The 22,273-nt window shown below is 44.6% G+C and overlaps 1 protein-coding gene across 4 annotated transcripts in view; it reads left to right on the top strand.

Annotated features, from left to right (window-relative positions):
- st3gal2 (ST3 beta-galactoside alpha-2,3-sialyltransferase 2) overlaps positions 1 to 9,926 on the top strand; it is a 455,559-nt gene extending 445,633 nt beyond the window's left edge. For all 4 annotated transcript variants that reach the window (XM_078543944.1, XM_078543943.1, XM_078543946.1 and 1 more), the window contains 2 exons: positions 1,720 to 1,839; positions 9,341 to 9,926. In XM_078543944.1, coding sequence (XP_078400070.1) covers positions 1,720 to 1,839; positions 9,341 to 9,514 — 294 coding nt within the window. In that variant the 3' untranslated portion in view covers positions 9,515 to 9,926. The remainder of the gene's footprint in view (positions 1 to 1,719; positions 1,840 to 9,340) is intronic.
- The last annotated feature ends 12,347 nt before the right edge of the window (positions 9,927 to 22,273 follow it).

The following is a 22,273-nucleotide window of genomic DNA, read 5'->3' as shown; positions in this document are numbered from 1 at the left end:
GTACCTTTTCACTATTTCCTTGAGCTGCTTTCTCTGAGAGTGACAATCTAAAGCCATGTTAGCAGTGCCTTTACATCCTTCAAAACTGTATTGCCACTGACCAAATTGACTTCGCTTATCACCTTTAAACAACAGATAGAATATTTAGACAACGAATGTTTTGAAATCTGAGCTGAATTTGAAAAGATGGTCTAGAAATTAGTTGAGGTGCCAACCGCACCCCCGCGCCACCAAATTTTCAAAGTGTAAAATGGGTGCCAAAGTGTCCTATGAGGTAGGTAACTAAGCACACATACTTCCTTGCTGGTAGTGTGCCATCCATCATATTGATCAGTTATACTGCAAGCCAAAGGCAGGGCAAAGCTCCCTCTGCTCTTCCCAACATAGATTCAACTTTCAGCTTGCCACCTGCACATTAAATCGGCCATCCCCAAAGAAACAATCCAAATCAGACGGTTGAAAAGCAGGGAACTAATCAACAGTACTGGTTTAATGCCCAGGTGATAAGTGGAAAATCAACCTTATTTTGTCTTAGTCCCAGCATTATCACAGTGTCTCTGCTGCATCAGCCTGAATTTCCCCACAAATCGATATTTTAATTATCAGCCTCTATGAAATAGATTGCCAAGTCCCTGTTTGCCAAGTTTGCTTTAGGTCCACAACCTAAAAGCTAGGCTGAAAATGCCAAAGCTCATTTCATATAGAATCCCCCACAGCACTTAGACAAAACTTTCATCCCATCATTTTGAGCTAGCTTGAAACCATGATCCTTGATGTTGAGGAACTCTGTTTAATTCTCTGTTGTACCACTAGTCCCCAATGAATGTGAGAAAATCACTCTGTATTACCAGACTTAGTAATTCCCAGCAATTTGAAGGTGAAGTATTTCATTTGATGGCATGCTGCTAAATTCACCACTCAGTGGAGCTGTTTAAAGCAGAGTTTCATCTCCAGTTTGTGTCGAGGCATCTGATCTCAGCGTAGGGCAGGTAGGCCTCCGCACCACTATGCTTGTGAGTTGAAAGCCAGCCAGGGTTCCCACCCCTGATCCAATGATCCCGGATGAAAAGTGTCCTGCCTGTGTAGACTTCAGGTGAGGACAGCATCGAGTTCATCTGTGATGCCCTGTTTGGGCGAATAACCTGACATATGAAGAGTGACTTGGGCGAGGCATTGGACAGCTACCAGCACCTGTGGAACTGCATCCGTGCAGGAGACTCAGACCTCAGAGAAGGCAGGGAGAAAAATGGAAAAATAAAAGGATATTCATCCTTCAGTAATTACACTTGTTAAAAACTGCGGTTTAAAATATGACCCCGATCTTCACTGGTTAAACTAGTTAAAAATTGCAGTTTAAAATCTGACCATGGTCTTCACTGGTTAAAAACTGCAGTTTAAAATCTGACCCCTGATCTTCACTGGTTAAATTGGTTAAAAACTGCAGTTTAAAACCTGATCCCTGATCTTCACTGGTTAAACTGGTTAAAATTTGCTGTTTAAAGTCTGACCCTCAATCTTCAATGGTTAAACTAGTTAAAAATTGCAATTTAAAATCTGACCCCCGATCTTCACTGGTTAAAAACTGCAGTTTAAAGTCTGACCCCTGATCTTCACTGGTTAAATTGGTTAAAAATTGCAGTTTAAAATCTGACCCCCGAATTTCAACGGTTAAACTGGTTAAAAACTGCTGTTTAAAGTCTGCCCCCAATTTTCACTCAGGTGCAAATCTACAACCCAGCATTCTTCAAGTATATCCATGACAAGTGGACAGAACATCATGGGAGATATCCGTCCACTGGAATGCTGGTCCTGTTTTTTGCTCTCCATATCTGTGATGAGGTAAGTGCTGCAGTCTAAAGCAGGAACTGTAATTACAATTGAGAGGCCAAGTTGAAGGGTCAAAGGCCAAAATGCACAACACCCTTAATATTGGAGGAGAGGGGATAAAGTTTAATCAGCCTCTTTGTTACATGCTCTCAGTCATTAACTTCACAGTTCACTGTTGTGAATACTGAACGTGAATAGGAATGTATATTGGTAATTTTCTAAAATTTGGAGACGAAGATTAGATGATGACAAGCTTGATTTTAAAGATTGAAAACTGTTCAAAGAAAAAGCTGAGGCAGGTAAGAGGTTCCACAGTCTGAAGTCCTGGGGATGAATGAAAGTAAGATTATGGTAACTGTTTCTATTAACAGTCTGAAAGGAAGAAAAATATGTAGAAAAATATATCTGAAACAAGGGAAGAGCAGACAGCAAATCAGTGAGAAAAGTAGTTTTGATAAAAGATAACAAGAAAAACTTGATGGAGGAAGAGGGGTTAAAGTGGAGAGGGATTGCCTGCTTCGTAACTAACTTCCTCTTGTACCCAATTCAGAACCGAGAGAAATGCCAAAAGACTTTATGGGGAGGTGATGGCGTGGTGGTATTGTCGCTGAACCAGTAATCCAGAAACCCAGGGTAATGCGAATCCCGCCACGGCAGATGGTGGAATTTGAATTCAATAAAAATCTGGAGTTAAAAGTCTAACAATGACCATGGAACCATTGTCGATTGTTGTAAAAACCCATCTGGTTCACTAATGCCCTTCAGGGAAGGAAATCTGTTGTCCTTACCTGGTCTCGCCTACACATGACTCCAGATTCACAGCAACGTGGTTGACTCTTACGTGCCCTCTGAAATGGCCTAGCAAGCCGTTCAGTTGTAACAAACCACTACAAAGTCACAAAAAAGGAATAAAACCGGACAGACCACCTGGTATCGACCTAGGCACCGGAAACGACAACGGCAGTCTCAGCCCTGTCGACACTGCAAAGTCCTCCTTACTAACACCTGGGGGCTAGTGCCAGAATTGGGAGAGCTGTCTCACAGATTAGTCAAGCAACAGCCTTACATAGTCATCCTCACAGAATCATATCTTACAGATAATGTCCTAGACACCACCACCATCACCATCCCTGTCCCACCAGTAGGGCAGAGGTGGGAGCACAGTGATAAACAGTTGGGAGGGACTTGCCCTGGGAGTCCTCAACATTGACTCCATGAAGTCTCATGGCATCAGGTCAAACATGGGCAAGGAAACCTCCTGCTGATTACCACATGCTGCCCTCCCTCAGCTGTTGAAGCAGTTCTCCTCCATGTTGAACACCACTTGGAGGAAGCACTGAGGGTGGCAAGGGTGCAGAATGTACTCTGGGTAGGGGACTTAAATGTCCACCACCAAGAGTGGCTCAGTAGCACCACTACGCACCAAGCTGGCCGAGTCCTAAAGGACATAACTGCAAGACTGGGTCTGTGGCAGGTGGTGAGGGAACTAACAAGAGGGAAAAACATACTTGACCTCATCCTCACCAACCTATCTGCCGCAGATGCATCTGTCCATGACAGTATCGGTAGGAGTGACCAATGCACAGATGTTGTGGAGACAAAGTCCCGGCTTCACATTGAGGATACCCTCCATCGTGTTGTGTGGCACTACCATCGTGCTAAATGGGATAGATTTCGAACAAATCTATCAACTCAAGACTGGGCATCCATGAGGCGCTGTGGGCCATCAGCAGCAGCAGAATTGTACTTGAACACAACCTGTAACCTCATGGCCCAGCATATCCCCCACTGTACCATTATCATCAAGCCAGGGGATCAACCCTGGTTCAAAGAAGAGTGCAGGAGGGCATTCCAGGAGCAGCACCAGGCATACCTAAAAATGAGATGTCAACCTAGTGAAGCTATAACACAGGACTACTTGCATGCCAAACAGCATAAGCAGCAAGTGATAGACAGGGCTAAGCAATCCCACAACCAACGGATCAGATCTAAGCTCTGCAGTCCTGCTACATCCAAGCATGAACGGTGGTGGACAATTAAACAACTCAATGGAGGAGGAGGCTCCACAAATATCCCTATCCTCGATGATGGAGGAGCCCAGCACATCAGTGCAAAAGATACAGAGAGTGGTCAATCAAGCTGACAAGCCAAGTTTGCCCACACTGCTGGCAGAGGTAGCATATCACATAATACAAGTCATGTTAGACTAACAAGCTAAGAACAGAATTTATATTTTTAAACAAAAGTATTGTTGTATTTACAACTGTGTGGTACTTATAAACCTGGCACACACTGCCAGAGTGTAGAAAGCAGATTTGCACCAATCTCACTGTGTAATTTCCTAATCTCAATCCTTTTGGGGAGGACAGCAATAGCAGGGTGGGAATCAGGACACGTTCTCCTCAGCCAGGCTCCGCCCCATCTGTATTACCTGGGGATTTCTGGATAAGGTTCAAACATGGGACAGCTACACAAGTGAGGTAAGAGAACCCTTCAACATAAGAAGTAGGAGCAGAAGTAGGCCACTTTGCCCCTTGAGCCAGCCTCGCCTGTCAATAAGATCATGGCTAATCTAATTGAGATCCCCTCTGAAATGGCCTGAAATTGTAAGTCCCACTCCTGAACACAGCACTTCCCATTTCTGCGGGGTCAGGAATGGGGGTGATTCATATCCCTCTGAAATGACCTATCAAGCCACTCAGTCCAAGGGCAATTTGGGATGGGTGACAAATGCTGGTGCAGCAACACCCACATCCCATGAAAGAATAAAGAGAAAACTTTACTTTCCTGTCTGCCTCCCATAACCCTTGACTCCCTTGCACATCAAAATCTGTCTAACTCAGCCTTGACTTTAATGACCCAGCCTCCACTGCTCTCTGGGATAGAGAATTCCAAACTCTAACGACCCTCTGAGAGAAGAAATTCCTCCTCGTCTAAGTCTTAAATGAGAGACCCCTTATTTTGAAACTAGGCCCCCTAGTTCTAGATTCCCCCATGAGGGAAACATTCTCCATGCATCTACCCTGTCAAGCCCCTTCAAAACCTTATGTTTCAATTAGATCATCTTATATTCTTCTAAACTCCAATGAGTATCAGCCCAACCAGCTTGACCTTTCCTCATTAAACTACTCCTTCATCCCAGGAATTAATCTAGTGAACCTTCTCTGGACTGCCTCCTTAAGTAGGGAGACCAAAGCTGTATATAGTACTATATACTATATACCAACACCCTGTACAGTTGTAGCAAGACTTCCCTACTTTTATGCTCCACTCCCCTGCAATAAGGGCCAACATTCCATTTACCTTCCTAATTACTTGCACCCTAACCTTTTGTGATTCATGTACAAGGACACCCAGATTCTTCTGTACTGAAGCATTCTGTAGTCTCTTTCCATTTAAATACTATTCTGCTTTTCTATTCTTCCTATTAATGTGGACAACCTCTCATTTTCCCATGGTATGCTCCATCTGCCAATTTTTTACCCACTCACTTAACCTATTAATATCCCTTTGTAGACTCATTGGCCCAGATTTTCACCACAACAGAGAGCCTTTCCATTGTGATGAAAATGGCAGAAGTGCTCAAAAATGCCAAGTCCCACTCCTGAACACAGCTCTTCCCATTTCTGCGGGGGCAGGAATGGGGGCGATTCATGTTTTGCCCTTGTGCAGTTCATGGAGGCAGCTGGCCATTTAACTCAACAGCCTCCTGTAGTGAAGTCAGATTCTTATGCCCCAGGAGTGTGCAGAGTGGACCTGGTAAGAGGAGGTCTGAACTTTGTGCATTTCTTTGTATAGCCAGGGTATCCCTTTGGAGAGGTAAGGTACCCCATTGGATCTGGTCCCAGGACACCTTTGGGGGAGGTCAGGTGTCCTTTGGGAGAGGTAAGGTGCCCTTTGGAATTGTTAAAATTAGGCATGAATGTGTGTAATAAGTGCATAAACTGATTAACTGTCAAGTTCATTGGAACTGTCAACAGACCTTTCAAAATCAATTGTTAAAGCTGTCAAAAGGACCTGTCAAGAGGACCTGTCAAAATCGTCAAGAGGAACTGTCAAAAGCATCTGTCAAAGGATGCTGTTAAGCTGTCAAGGCATTTAAAAGTCCAACATTTTAAACCTTTGAAAAAAATGCCTGGAGTGTTAAAAAAAATATTGCTTGCTATTTCACTCTGTCTGTTGACATACCTCTGAGGGTTTCCATTACTGGATTACCGCTGCATGGCTGATTTCACAACCATCCATTATCACAGTAAGGTGCCTGCCATTTCACATTTTGATTGACAGCTACAAGTGGTTATACACTCTTTGAAGTGGGACAATGAATTCCAATGCTTGTTGTTATAAGGGATTGTGCACTTGAATGAAATGTTTTTAAGGCTTTATGTAGTTGAAGGAATGTAAATGCAGTAAATGGCTTTTTATGAATGAGAGTGTTTAGTGAAGTCTTTAATAGACACTTAGAACTTTATTTTATCTCATCTATGCATGTGTCCTGAGGTCTACCCATCGTGGATACTGGGTGAGTTGGCATGATAGGCATAAGGGTAAAGGGTGATGGGGCATGGGTTGGCATGAGTTGGCAGTAGGTTGGCATGGGGATTGTAAATGACCATGGGGTGTGGACACAGGGGCATAGGTTGGCATGGAGCATATGAGGGGCCATGGGGATGGACACAGGGGAATAGGTTGGCATGGAGGGTATGAGAGACCATGGGGTGTGGGTACAGTGAATAAGGTGGCATGGGTTGGCATGGATTGGGCATGGGGAGTGTGTGGGGGATGAAGGAGTGTGAGGGCTGGAGGGATGTTTTATGTTTTATTCTTCTTTAAAAATTTTTGGACATAGTGCCAAGAGCCACAAGGCAAGCCTTCTACCCAGCCCACCTACCCTCCTGGCCTTGCATCACTACTTCCATGGTCGCCCGCCCCACCTTATGTTATAGCCTGCCCCACAGGACTGAAAATTTGATATCCAGGCAGCCATTTTTAAAAGTCGAGTTCACAGAACTGGGAATTCTCCGGACTCTGCGCAACCAACTCATGGACGAAAATCCAAGCCTTTGTGTCCTCCTTACAACTTGTTTTTCTACCTAACTTTGGATTGTCAGCAGATTTGGCTACAAGACATTCGATCCCTTCAACCAAGTCATTAATATAGATTGCAAATAGTTGAGCACTGATCCCTGTGGCAGTCCACTAGTTACAGTTTGCCAACTGAAAATTACCCATTTATCTTGACTCTGTTTCCTATTAGTTAGTCAATCTTCTATCCATGCAAATATATGACCCAACACCAGGAGCTCTTATCTTGTACAGTAACCTTCTATGGGGCATCTTATCAAATTTCTTTTGGGAAATCTGAATACACGACATCTACTGGTTCCCCTTTATCCACCATGGTTGTTACATCCTCAAAGATTAACAGATTAGTCAAACACGATTTCCCTCTCACAAAACCATGTTGACTCTGCTTGATTGTATTATGATTATCTAAAAGTCCTGCTACTCCCTCCTTAACAATGGATTCCAGCATTTTCCCAATGCCAGATGTTAGGCTAAGGGGCACTAACTGTCCCATATTATAATGGATTGTCCCACATTTTGACTGTTGTCCTGTGTGACATCAGGGATCCCTTCCTTAGTTTCCTGCTTTCTGTCTCCTTTTATAACATTAGCAAACATGGTTCTCCAACTTTCACAGTCCTTGATAACAGCCAACATCTTGGTGTTGTTCTCAAATATTATACCTGTTCTGCTTCTTAAGCTGTGGTTGTACTTCCTTCTTTGTCTCCCTGCTACCCTACCCTCAGTTTTACCAGATGTTGTAGTTTCTCTCTCCTAGGTGCCCAAAGAATTTCTTGAATAGAGGCATTATATTTGCAGTTTTCCAATTTGCTGGTACCTTTCCAGAATCTAGGGAATTTTGGAAGATTACAACCAATGCGTCCACTGTCTCTGCAACCACTTAACAACTACACTAACAGCACTGTGGGTGTACCTACACCACATGGACTGCAGCAGTTCAAGAAGGCAGCTCATCACCACCTTCTCAAGGGCAATTAGGGATGGGCAATAAATGCTGGCCCAGCTAGCGAAGCCCACATCCCGTGAATGAATAAAAAAAACCACTTCTTTTAAAACCCTAGGAATGCAGATCATCAGGTCCAGGGGACTTGCAGCACTTCTTGCCTCATTTTCCTGCTGTTACATTAGGTTGTTGTATAATACACCAATAGTTTTGGCCTCACCTGTTGGAAGAGTGGAGAAGTGACAGGCTCCAGGGTCAGTAAATGATTCTCCCATGGGCTATGGAATCTGGAGGCCATCCAGCAGCCAGCAGATATTATCAGGCTTGCAACAGCTGCTGGATTTCATGTTTGATCCTGGGCTCAGTCTCCTGCCAAAGGCTACATGGAGGCTATGTTAATGAGCTGAACAAGGAAATACAGGCAGGTTCAGATTACATGAGACAGAGAATGATTCATCTGTTCCAGTAGGGCTGGAAAATAGGCCATTATATTCCATACGTTAGTCGGTTTTCACATTGATGTGTTTTGCTATTAATAATTGCTCCTTTTTGTTGACTTTTTCTGCGTAGTTCTTACATTCTGTTAATGTATGCACAATTTCCAAACACACGAATGTATTTGCAGTTTGACTGATCTCAGGAGAAAGTCATGTCTGCATGTGAGCTATGTGTCCAAGAAGGCAGCCAGGTATAGGTGCAAACAAAGACTCTGAAGACAAGTCTGTTTCATAAAGAGTTATTGATAACATAACATATAATTGATAAAACTTCAGTGCCCTAAAGCCACAGTGCAGTAGAAATTCCAACTGGCGAAGTTCACCTACAAGAGCACAATACAGCTAATATGTTAAAGATCCCACCTAGAAATGACACACAATTCAATGTTGTAAGAGCCTGATACATTTCCATAAGCCCTACCCTACTGTGTTCTGCTAAGTTCAGCAATCTGAATGATATTTCAACCCATCTGTAGAAGCCACTGATGCCACTAATACCACGACTGGCCTGTACAGGCCCTTTAGATTCTAATCCAGAATGACCAAGTCAATAATACATAATTATCTTATTATTGCTTAATCTGTCTCACAGCATAATTAGGCCAGTTCTATATGTATAGAGACACCACAGCACAGAACCTTTACTGCTGGAAGCAGATCTATAACTTAGAGGGACAGAAACCGCTTCCTTCACAACCATCGTAACACAACAGTGTACCCCATGGATCAGGGGGAGGCTAGGTTCCATCAAGCACAGATCTCTCACATTCAGAAAGAAGAATCAAAGTGCATTTCCTACCCTGACTGATTGTCCTGGCTTGTGTTATTCAAATGGGATTGGACACCATATATATATATGGTGAAAAAGAGATTATCAAATATCAGCCTCTTTGGTCAGGCAGGTTGGGGAAATTCATTGAGGTTGCAGGGATTGAAAGTTGGCTGGCACAGGTCTTATTGAATTCCTTTATGTTTGCTTCCACAGGTGAATGTGTATGGATTTGGTGCTGATAGCAGAGGAAACTGGCACCACTACTGGGAGAACAATAGATATGCTGGAGAATTCCGAAAGACCGGAGTGCATGATGCAGATTTTGAGGCAAAAGTAATAAATTTGCTGGCTGAATCTGGAAAAATCAAAGTTTTCCGAGGAAACTGACAAAAAAGCTAATTATGCAGTTGATATTTTTTAAGAGGAGGACGTGGACTTCACAATAACTTGCTGTTTCTCCTCACCATGTGGATATGTGACAATTACCCCTTAATCATATAGTGAACTTTTTTTTTATCATGTTGAAAAATCAAACAGAACTTGAATAAAGAAAACAGAACAGCTGCTAATTTGGTATTACCTTCAAAAGTTCACCAAATCAAAAATGGCATCACTTCATTGGTTCAATTTCAAGATGGCTGACCAGCAACTGGTGACTGATGGGTAGCTAGCTCAATGTGCAATGTACAATGTACTATCAGAGAATTTAGGTGTTGCCAAGGACAATTTTAATGTTTGAGTTGAGAGGTAAGGTTAGGGACGAATGTGACTACATATTGCCCAAGTATAGTGATCGGGGAGGGGGGGTGGGGGGTGCGGGGTGATAAAGGGGAGGTTTTGCATGTTTGAATAAGGCTCAGTCTTTTGGTTGAACTTCTGTGGATTTGTTTTATCAGGTAGTTACTGAATGCCATTTTGTAGTTTCAGACTGAGATTCAGACAATTGGAGCTCTGAGATCTGGGTCACTGGAGACAAAATCAGTGTGTGTAGAGTACAGCCAATTGTAAAACTGTGGTTCGTCTGCTGTCAGCAGCACTTTAAATAGAACCAAGCACAGCCTTCATGATTCCACAGCAACAGAGACCTGGGTCTTCATGGGTCTCACATTTGAGTCTCCATCAAAACGGCTGACAGATTCGCTGCTTGTAGCCATGGGAATTGCATGTTTCTGGTTTCCAATATGAATGGTGGCAGTGAGTAAAATGAATAGGAAAGTAGTGCAGAGAGATTGTGGGAATCCATTTAACATTGTTTCCCCAGGATCCCTTGGGATGCCATCTTGGCTGCTCCCTGGCAACTGTACCAGAAATAGGAAATTTGTTATGTACTTTACGGTTACTTTGATGGGTTTGCAGTAATGTTTGAGGTTGGATTTCTGCCTCCAGAGGATTTGTGACACACCAAAAGCTATGAGCCCTAAACCCCACCAACAAAAGCCTCGCACTAGGAATTAGAGGTTGGTGCAAAGATCTGGCTGACCTCAGGTACTCCTGGCTATTAGCAGGTACAGGCTGAAGATCCAGCCAGCACCTCAAGGAGAGGTTTAAAGATTACCTAGAAGGCCCTATTTGTTCAGGGTTTGAGCCCCTCAAATCCTCTGAGCAGAGTGAATTCACGTGCAAAGCTTAGCAGTGGCTTCCCATAATGTCACTGCAAGTGGATGTTTCATTGTTACACTGGGAACAAAATGGGAAATGAGGGCCAGGAATGCTCCTCCTGTCTCGCCAATGTGGTAACACTGGGCTTATGTCTCTCACAGGCACTGGCCTTATTCTTCACATTTGGAAAACCCCTGGAAATCCTGGGGCGACCTAAATGGGACAAAGACTCAAAGTAATGGGTGTTATTCCAGGTTCCTCTCGGCAGTGCCTAGTGTAACCAAGGCACTGCAGAGAGGACTATAGAGGCCCTGGGTTCTCTGCACACCTGGAGGGAGTCCTGGCTCCGACCCAATATAAACCACTTTAGCTTTCTAGCCCAATGTAAACAGCACAGGTAGCACAGCACCGGCACCAAGGCACAAGAAACGCAGTATTCTTGGTGTCTTATAGGCTTCCTGCTTATCATAATTTCTATATATAAAGAATGAAACATTAGAAATTACTGTATGTAGATTTTTTATTTGTTCTCCCCATCCCTTCCCCATTGAATAATAAAACAAACCTATTCTTCCTCAAATATTAATTTGAAGAAGAAAATGGCACTGAAAAAATTGAAGTCCATCTTTGTGTTTGTTGCTTCTGTTTTTTTTAGCTCCAGAACTCTCAGATCTGTCACATCCATTGTAGCTGGGAAAGGATTCCCCTGTGATAAGGGCTATTACTTGAACTTTGTTTAGGGGAGGAATCTCGCCTTTGGCCGCCCCTTTTTTAAACATCAGACTTCAAAAGAAATCTTCTCCAGATGGCCAAACCTTTGAATACCTTTTATTGAAACAGTTTAGTAATAATGCTGTGGTCAGGGAACCTGGTTCAGAAGAGAGTTACTTTTAGATAAGGATCAGGAGAGCTCCCCACTGTTACAGTTCTGCTGGAAGGAACCTCTGGGCCTGAGAAATCATCTGGTGAAATGGGCCACTGGCAGTTGCCATTGCTTCTGCAATGTTTGACCAGAAGCCATGACAGCCATTGAACACAAAGGTCCAAAACTGGCAGATGTGTTCAAATATTGCAGTAATAAGTGAAGTGATGTTGTTATGACCATAACAACACTGGAAGTAAAGGGCACCAGTGTGTTCCCAGCATCTAACACACAGTAGTGGGTTTAACTTTGGACAGTCTTTCTAAAAGAATCAATCAATTGCATTCCAGAACCACACAAAATGTTAAATATTAAAACAGCAATGACTTCCTCACCTTTAGGGGTTCCATAGTGACCATTAACCAAATGATAAATGTGAAACACTTCCATGCCCGTGTTGATGTTGGACATCACGGCGGCATGAGTGGAGAATATGGTGGGAAGGCCAAAAGTCGGTTTCACGACGTAGTGAAATCAGTTTGCGATCACCCGCTCCGCCCATCAATGGCCTTTCCCGCCACCGGATGTCGGGAAATTCATTTTAATATATCTGCACATCAGCATATCATTAAAAGCCCTGCTCGCTGGAATCATTCCCCCAAGTCAAATTTACCGCCCACATTGGCGGGAAAACTGCTGGTGCAGAACACATCTTGATAAGTGTGATGTGCGGCAGTCAGGACTTACCGTCAGGGCCTTGCTCACATTGTGGACATCCAAGGAGCAGAAGATGCTGGGGCTCTACTACTACCGGACCCTGGAGGAACATGTGCATCGCATGCTGGGTGGATTTTCTGGTACATGGCTCTGCCGCGAAGCAGCTCATGGAAGGTCACCATTGAGGGTCTGCTTCAGATCACATCAATATCTTGGCCATGAGGGGATGGAGAGGAAGGTCCAGCTGTGAATGGGAGAGGAAGGCATACTGGGCTGGGGGCTTGGGAGAGGAATGTCTAGGTTTGACTGGGAGAGGAAGGTGTATGGGGGGTTGGGAGGGGAGCAATGATTCTCTCAGGGTGAGTTTGGGGGAGGGAACGATGGTCTCAGAAGGGGTGAGGTTGGGAGGGGGAATGATGGTGTCAGGGGGTGAGGTTGGGAGGGGGGAGGGAGTACAGGGGAGGAAGATGTCACAAGGGAGAATGTGACAATTGGGGAGGTAGGTGTGAGGGGGGAGGAAGGTGTAGGGGAAGGAGTTCAGAGTGGGGAAGGACTGCAGTGGGAGGAAGGAGTAAGGGTGGGGGAAGGAGTAAGTGGGGTTGCCCACGTGCAAGGGAGGGGGGTCTGTGGAGTCGATGACTGCCTCCCTGGGACCAAACTGAGGGTGTGTATGGTAGGAGGGAATGGTAAAAATGAGAGGGAGCAGTATGAGCCGGTAGGGTGGAAAGGTGACGGTGCAATGGTAGCAATAGAAAGGACACCAAGGGTGATTGGTGGGGCCTCGGAGGCCGACACAGACCCTGGGGGTGGGAAGGAGGAGGTCAGGGGGTCAATGTGGATGGGGATGGGATTCTCAGGAAGGTAGGGAATATGCACGTTCACATGGACAACCCAGAAAGAAAAGGGTTCTGGCTGGTAGATGATGTTGGGGAGGTGGAATGTGATGCCAGGGGAGTCAACAGTGTTGGGGGAAAGGACATGGGTGACTGGGGGAGAGGAAAGGACGGGGAAACTAAAGACATTCTTCACCAGGACCATTTTGCAAAATCGAAAGTGAAAGGAGCCTTGTGTCGGACGGGAACAGGTGCTGCATGAGAGTGCGATCAATTGGTGGATGTAGGTCAGCTCAGGTGGACAACTGAAAGAGACCCCCAGCATGCAGCATTGAAAATGCTCGGGACATTGAGCTGAGAGTGCTGTAGGAAGGATTCTCATGTGTGGGACAGTTCTTGCACAAGGCTCCGAAAGGCCCTGCCACACACACACACACACACACACACACCTGTCCCTCCAGAATCGGTCTTGGGCCGGCTGCATTCAGTTGAACTGCTAAGGGCGGGGTGGGGAGAGGGAAGATGTGGGGGAATACAAGGGGAGGACTCATGAAGCCTATAAATGAAGCTGAAAGACACCATTACAAACTATATAAAAGTGTATATATTTTCAGATTATAAAGTGACAAAATTTGTTCACCCGTGCAACGACTTGTGATCAGAAATTCTTAACTTTTCTAGGCCTACCATTTGTTCTAGGTGCTGCCCTGACATCTGCAGCAGGGGTGGAGATAGCCTGTCCAATGGTTGGCCCTGTTGCCTCTGATGACTTTGACATCGGTCATCTGGAGAGCCGAGGCCTTTAGGGCCCCGACTTGCTTTGGCTGTCCTCATGTGGGCCAGCTGCTCCCTCTGTAGTGACAGAGGACAAGGTTGAGGGTCTCACAGGCAAAGGGGCTCGGAGGGAGAGGAGAGCCTTTGAGATTCGTGAGTGGCTAACTCAGGGGTGTCTAACTGCCACACCTCCTTTCTTTAGGTGCCTAAGGGCCCCGGCCTGACTCTTTGAGGGGAAGGTGCACCTGAGGGATGTCAAGGTGCCCCATTTCCCTCTTGCGTTGCCACATAGGAACTCACCCATGGTTACCACGATGGAGTGCAGGTCTGCATGCATCTCCGTGTTCTGATGGACCAGGGTCTCCATGGCATCCGCCAGCTTCCTATGGAGACCTCCATACACGCACTTCATCAGAGAGTAGGCAGACACAATCCTCTGACTTGCATGCCACTCTGTTGAGGGCTTCCAACAGCTCTGCATGATGTTCCCCCGCCTTCTACTAACTTCCCATGATGAGTTATAAGGCTGACTCCAGAGGCTTGTCATCTGACTTGGACCTCACAGACGCCTCTTCCCCAGCAGTCCTCCGAGTGCCAGGGAGCTCGGCTGAACCTGCCTCCTCCTGCTGCGGACACATGTCTGAGCGGTGACAACCAGATTGTGAACCTGAGCCTGCTCTAGATCAAGGTCCCACCAAGGTGAGTGTCTCTGCGCTGGCGGAGGGTGTGGGTAAGCACTGTGACGGGTCTTCCAGGCTGCTTTTTTCCAGCTCTTCAATGATGGAGGTGTGGAGGTGAGGACCTGGATGGAGTTGAAGGACTGTCTGACTGAGAGTGACAGTCGCTTGGCAGAGCTCCCTGTGAACCAAAGTAGAGATAATTAGTGCATGGCAGCAGAGTCGAGAGCACTCACATTTGCATTGAGAGAGGGATGGAGTGGTGCAGGATCCTCACATGGATATTCGCTACTGACCTCACTGTCGCGGCAGGCACAGTCCTCAAAGTGAGTGAGGAGCCTAATTTGGGCCACTCCACTCCTAGTCTTGGACCTCTCCCTGCTGCTATGAGCCAGCTTCACCTGCATGAAAACAGATGGAGAGAGTGTGAGCAGGGCACATGGCACGGCATGGAGCGTTTGTGTGGTGAACAGAACCATGGATGGGATGAGGACACGAGCTCCAGAGGATATGAGCCTGATGGAGATGTGAGGGTGTGTGTGAGAGTCAGTGGTGTTGTCCCTTGAGGTGTGAGATCCATGTGGATGTGTGTTGGGTTTGTGAGTGTGAGAGTTGAGAGTGAAGAGAAGAGTGACTTACCCTGGTGGAACAGAGGAGATCATTCATCCTCATTCTGCATTGGGTGACTGTCTTCTTGCAGGGCGTTGGCGCTGACCACTGCTGCCACCGCCTCCCATGCAAGACTGGTGACCGACCTTGCTTGCTGGCCTTCACCCAGAGTGAGGGTAGAGGACATCACGGCAGCCCTCCAGGGTATCCAAAAGGCATTCCAGGGATGCGTCACTTAATCGGGGCCCTGTGCAGCAGTCCTGGTCTAGAAGCACTGAGAGATGTGCACGCAGCTGCACTTTAAATACAGCGCCTGGCATGAGGATGCAGCGTGGTGACTGTGTGGCAGGCGAATAGGAGGCTGCCCATTTAGCGAGACGGCCTGTTTCCTGGGAGTGCATGATTAATGAGGCGGGATTGGGATGATACTGCGAGAAAACCCACCATTACAGCCAGCGGGTGAAACATTCTTTTTCCTGCCCACTACCACACTTAGTGCAAATCTGGCAAGATTAGGTTCTGGACCCACTTGACGATGTTATACTTAATGTTACTCTGCAAGGCCATGAAACATATCATCATAACCCCCTCCACCGCTCGATCTATTTTAGGATATGTTTTTGCTTGAAAGTGATTCCAGGGCATTCCTCCTGGTTAACAGTGTAACATCAATGTAAACCCCTTTTACACAGGTTATGAAATAGGAGGAGCCTGGAGGAAATTCTCACTGGATGACTTTTTCTCAAGAGGTTTGGAGACGCAGGCCTGACCTGGGAGCTTTGGTCCATCTGGTTCAGAACCCAGACAGGAGACGCCTGACAACTGAACCACAAGATTATCCAGTTGCAGTTGCAAATCCCCCAGGGATAAACATTATAGGTAGGGTTGCCAATCCTCCAGGATTGGCCTGGAGTCTCTAGGAATTCAAGATCAATCTTGAATTGGAGAAGTATCATCAGGACATTAAGAAAAATTTTTTCCCCCGTTTTCTTTGAACATTTCTCTTTACCAGATATAAAAATATTTAAAATCAGAAGAAAGGCTGTTTGACAGTCAAGCATCATCCAGTTGGATAATGAGTCTTTTTGCTTTTCAATTGGCGTAGGAAGGCAGTGCCTTATAAGGATGGATGTATTGGCTGGAGTGTGGGGCAAGTTGTTGTGTGGAATCCTTTAGGGAACAGTGATCATAACATGATAGAATTCTTCATTAGGATGAAAAGTGAAGTAGTCCAATTCAAAATTAGGATCCTAAATCTAAACAAAGGAAACTATGAAGGCATGAGGCATAAATTGGCTAAAATAGATTGGAGAGCTTCATTAAAAGGCATGACAGTGGATAGGCAATGACTAATATTTAAGGAACAAATGCATGCATTGCAACAGTTATACATTCCTTTCTGGCACAAAAACACAACAGGAAAAGTGGCCCAACCATGGCTAACAAAATAAATTAAGGATCATATTGGATCCAAAGAGGAGTCACGTAAAGTTGCTCGAAAAAGTACCAAACCTGAGGATTGGGAACAGTTTAGAATTCAGCAGAGGTGGATCAAGAGATTGATTAAGGGGGTGAAATAGAGTGAGAGTAAACTTGCAAGGAACATAAAAGCAGACTGTAAAAGCTTCCATAAGTATGTAAAAAGAAAAATATTAATGAAGACGAATGTAGGTCCCTTACAGAGGAGAATTTATAATAGAGAACAAGGAAATGGCAGAGCAATTAAACAACTACTTTAATTCTGTCTTCATGAGGGAAGGCACAAATAATTCCCAAGAAATGCTAGGGAACCAAGGGTCAGTGAGGAGGAGGAATTGAAGGAAATTAGTATTACTAAAATAATAGTGCTCGAGAAATTAATGGGACTGAAAGCTGATAAATCCCCAGGGCCTGATAATCTACATCCCAGTGTACTCATGGGGGTGGCCATTGAAATAGCGGATGCATTGGTTGTCATCTTCCAAAATTCTGCAGATTCTGGAACAGTCCCGCAGATTGGAGGGTGGAAAATGTAACCCCATTATTTAAAAAAGAAGGGAGGGAGAAAACAGAATTACAGACCAGTTGCCTAACATCAGTAGGAGGGAAAATGCTCGAGATTATTATAAAGGATGTGATAACAGAACACTTAGAAAAGATCAGCAGGATTAGACAGTCAGCATGGATTTATGAAAGGGAAATCATGTTTGACAAAAGTACTGGAGTTTTTTGAGGATGTAATTAATAGAATAGATAGGGGAGAACCAATGGTGACTGGTGAGGTACCGTAGGGATCGGTGCTTGGGCCCCAGCTATTCACAAAATATATCAATGATTTGGATGAGGGAAACAAATGTAAAACTAAATTAAACATTTATTAATAAAAGAAAAGATTGTAAGCACATACATATGTCTACAAATTACTGCTACAATAATTTTTAAATCCCCTAGTTAATCTGATTCCCAGTTACACCTTTGTTAAGGCAACAGTAAAACACGTAGATTTTTAAAAGACCAAGGCAAAGTAAACGATACCCTGAACAGTTGAATGCAAAGTGAGTTCTCTTAACTTCAGTCCTGGAGGCAGCAGTTTGAGGCATATGTACTGAAGGCTTTTCACATTTGTTGAATCTTAGACTGCATTCCCTTACAAACAGTCTTGTCTCCTTTATACATATTTTCCTCTTTGAATGCAAATAGCATTTCACTATGTTTCACTATGTCTTTGGACTTTATCTTCCTGATAATAAAAACCTCTCATAGCACTAAGTTTTACCAGTAATCTTGGGGAAAAATAAACACTCTGGTTCTAAGCATCGCCTGGTTATGTGGCATATTTCACCCCTCCTTTGAAAACAATCTAGTCTGGTTTATTTAATAAATGCAAATGTTCCCTTGGCCCTTATGTTTCTAAACTTCTGCTCCTATTTTCTATGTTTTCTATGATGGAACTGCAGGAGTACATTTATTTGCAGTAGGCAACCCCAATTATGTGATTGGGAGAAAGAGGGTTGGAGCTTAGCCTTTCTAATGGTTGTTTGGTAGCACAGCATTTCAGTATTGCTGAAAAAATAGACATTTTTTGTTGAAGCTTTTTGTCTTGCACTCACCCAGACAATTCACAAGGAAATACCAATGTCAGGGGAAATAACATATTTATACTGTAAGAGAAGAGGCAGAGGAGGGGAGATGGTGGTGTAGTGGTAATGTTGCTGGACTTGTAATCTGGAATCCCAGGCTAATGGTCCAGGAACATGGGTTCAAATCCCAGCATGGCAGCTGGTGGAATTTGAATTCATTTAATGAATCTGGAATTGAAAGCTAGTCTCAGTGATAGTGGCTATGGAATTATCACCTGTTGTCACAAAACCCCATCTGGTTCACTAATGTCCTTTAGGGAAGGAAATCTGTCATCTTTACCTGGGGCAGAAAATTACACTCAGCAAGCATGTGTGTGCACAACCCAGACAAGTGTCCCAACATCATTGCACAGCCCCATGATATTTCATTTGGTGGGCACACGCCATAGTCAGCAGCGCGCCCACTGACAATTAAAAGCCTATTAAGACCATTAAAAAGTTAATTAAATTTAAATTTACACTAACCGCCCATCCTAACGGTTGGTGTGCAGGCAAAAACGCTAAGTGGCCTTTACATTTTTTAGGAAACCTCATCCATGGGCAGGATGAGATTTCCTAAAGGAAATTAAAAACCACGTAAAAATTTTACACTTGAATTAAAAACATATCCCTGCTCACGTGACGGAGTCACACGAGGGGACATGTTTCATAACATTTGTAACATCCTTAATTTTTTTATCCAAAATCAGTTCATCTCCGTGAAGCAGCTTTGTGCTCAGGGAGATTATGTAGCGGCACTCATGCTCGCCTGGCTTGCACTCCTCCCCACGCCCGCATAGGCAGCTCTCACTCACTTTTCATACTGGGTGGGCTTTAATTGGCCCGCCAGCGTGAAATTGCCTTCCGGGCCTGATTGCGGGCAGTGGTCAGCTTCCCAACCACCCTCGCCAAGCCTGCTGACCAAGAATAAAATTCTGCCCCTGGTCTGGCTTACATGTGACTCCAGACCCACAGCAATGTGGTTGACTCTTAACTGCCCATGAAATGACCTAGCCAGGTCAAGGGCAATAAGGGATGGGCAACAAATGCTGGCTTTGCCAATGATGATCACATCCTATGAAAGAATAAAAAGTAAGTGCTGATTGGTTGGCAAGTGAACTCTGATTGGTCGAGGCGTTGCCATGAGAATGCACCAGCTTCAACAAAAAATGCCTCTTTTTTTAGCAATACTAGCCCTTCTGCTCTGGGATCAGGATTTTAACACAACCCAGACTAATAAATTGAAAACCTCCTCTGGTTGGTTAGTTATTAGCATCTTATCGGGAATGAGTTTGGTCAATTCTTAAGGCAGTTCCTCATGAGCACAAACTTCCCCAGATTTGGCACTAGTTCACATGGATGGCAAGTGTGGGAAATGAAACGGATGTCACACTGTTGTTCATTTTCTCAGCCTGGGGCTGAGATACGTTGTCATTGGGGCAGCGTAGTGCTATACTCTGTAACCGCCATGTGCTATTCCTGATCTGGGAGTACTGTGTCTAAAACAGAAGCTCTATTCCACAGCACTAGCATCCCTCAACTTTACGAGCACAAACATTTGAAAACATCATTTCACAATTAGTGGACTATTTATAAAAGTCTAGGTTTCTGTCAACCAGCTAGTATTGGTGTGGCAGAGGCTGATTTGTTCTGTTTCTTTGCCTTCCTCCCCAGAAGGTACTGACTGTTTTATGTGTGAATAAAATGTTATTTATTTTAGATTGAACCACAAAAATGTGAAGAAAAGACAAGAGAGCAGTTTAGGCACAGGGTAATATCCAGCCAATCCAGCACAAAGCATAGTACAAATGAAAGAAAGGAAGACTCGCATTTATATAGCACCTTTCATGACCACCGACATCTCAAAGTGCTTTACAGCCAATGAGGTATTTTAGAAGTGTAGTCACTGTTGCAACGTAGAAAATGTGACAGACAAATTGCACACAGCAAATTCCCACGTAACGTCATAATGACCAGGTAACCTTATTTTTTGCGAAGTTGAGGGATAAATATTGGCTAGGATAACCCTTCAGCTCTTCTTCAAAATAGTGACATGGGGTCTTTTATATCCACTCAAACAGGCAGATGGGGTCATGGTTTAACATCTCATCCAAAGCACAACAACTCTGACAGTGCAGTACTCCATCAGTACTGCACGGAAGTGTCAGCATTGATTTTTATGCTCAAGTCCTGGAGTAGGACTTGCACCTGGAACCTTGTATCTCAGAAGCGAGGGTGCTACCAATTGAGCCATGAAATGTTCCAGTGTGAGTAAAAGCAGTGACCTCACCTCCTGCCCAGGATACAGCTCCAGGGGTATTAGTAGCCTACAGGTAAGACCGTGGGCGCTGGCTGTTTGCCCATGGAAGGGATCATAGTCCAGCCAGATCCTGTTTTATGCTTGACATCCATGTGCATTTTTCAGCACTGGGCACTGGATAATGGGCAGGAGCAGGTGCCCAGGGTGCTGTATCAATTACAGCATCCCCACTACTACTCCTTGCTCAGAACGGAAGATTAGTTTGGGAGCCGTCACTTACAGGCCTGAACCAACTGAGGCACTGGAGAATGACCAGAAACAAATTTCTAGACTGATGCCACCAAATTATACATAAGTGAACAATGAGTGATTGGTAGATGTCACCCCACTGTGCCTCCAACCACCAACCACATTGCCTTTGTCAGTGGAAGCTCAGACTGCAATTCAATGTCTGCTCTCTTCTATTTTGTTGCAGCAGTGAAGGAAGGTCAAAGTAGTCTAGGTCAAAACACGCTAACGACCAACCCGCCCCCACACACACCCCTCCACCCCACCCCAGAACAACTATATCAGCTACATCCGAGACTCCACTCTGTGACAAGAACTTTGGTTATAGTCCCTGTAATAAAAGCATTCATTAAGCCAATAGAGTCACAGTCTCTGAGGTTTTTGCTGATGACCAGGAATGCTCTGTTCTGTGTTTAATCTAGTTGTCTCTAATCTCAATATTGATTTTTTAAACCAGATTCTGGGAAGCCAGCATCAGGAACCAGCTTCTAGCCTCTTTGCTGCTACATTAATTCATCTGTGTAACTTAAGAAGCAGAATACTAGAGTCAGTATTACAGACCACAGGTTCCCAATATTCAATTTAAAAGGTCATCGCAAAAAGCTCTTCCACCTGGAATTCTAGGAGGTCAAGGCCTTGGTTTTTCTGATCATTTGTCCACAAAGTTCTCAAAGATGAAGAATATAATGCTGTGAAATTACAATTATGAGAATGGACTGTTGTGAATGTGCTTACTTCTGGTTGGACTGAGTTCTGAGTGAGTAACCTGCTCTCAAGAGGTTGATCAATAATTGTAATGAAACTGCATGATTCAGGTTTAACAGCCATTTTCATTTAACAGCTGAGGGTCAGACTTCACAGGGCTTGAGAAACCTGACAGATAAAGGGAGAAAGGAACTACCACTTACAGCCATGCTAAGTGCTTTTCCAGCGCTGCTTGTGGGCCTGGAGGAGTACTTCCTCCTCCCCAGCCTTCTGATTCAACCTGACACCATTTGCCTTCCTCTCTGCAATCCAATATCTCCGGACTGCAACCCCCCCCACAACTCCAATCTTTCTCTCCACCCCACCATGATTTCCCCCCACCCCCATGCAGCCTCTCTCTCTCTCTCCTTCCCTCACTCTCCTTCGATCCCCAGCTGTGCACCCCAACCTCCCACCCGCCCCACCTCTCAAACTGACCATTTGACAGGAAAGAAATGAAAGAAAAACAGGCAAATTGAATCCTGATTTAAATTTGGCAGGACTTCCTTGTACTGTAAATTTCATAGCTTCCTGCAGGCTTCTGGCTGTTATTCAGCTCTGCCCCCTGTCATGAAGAGATATTAATGTGTATAATTTTATTGGAAATTATTTTGAAATTGGAATTGTAGTAGGGTCTGTGTGTAGTTTAATTGGATTAAAGCCAGCTAGACTGGGTGCTTTGATG

Source organism: Cetorhinus maximus, chromosome 6 (genome assembly GCF_964194155.1).
Source record: "Cetorhinus maximus chromosome 6, sCetMax3.hap1.1, whole genome shotgun sequence".
In the NCBI taxonomy this organism is placed as follows: domain Eukaryota; kingdom Metazoa; phylum Chordata; class Chondrichthyes; order Lamniformes; family Cetorhinidae; genus Cetorhinus; species Cetorhinus maximus.
This window is presented reverse-complemented; position numbering and strand designations above follow the sequence as displayed.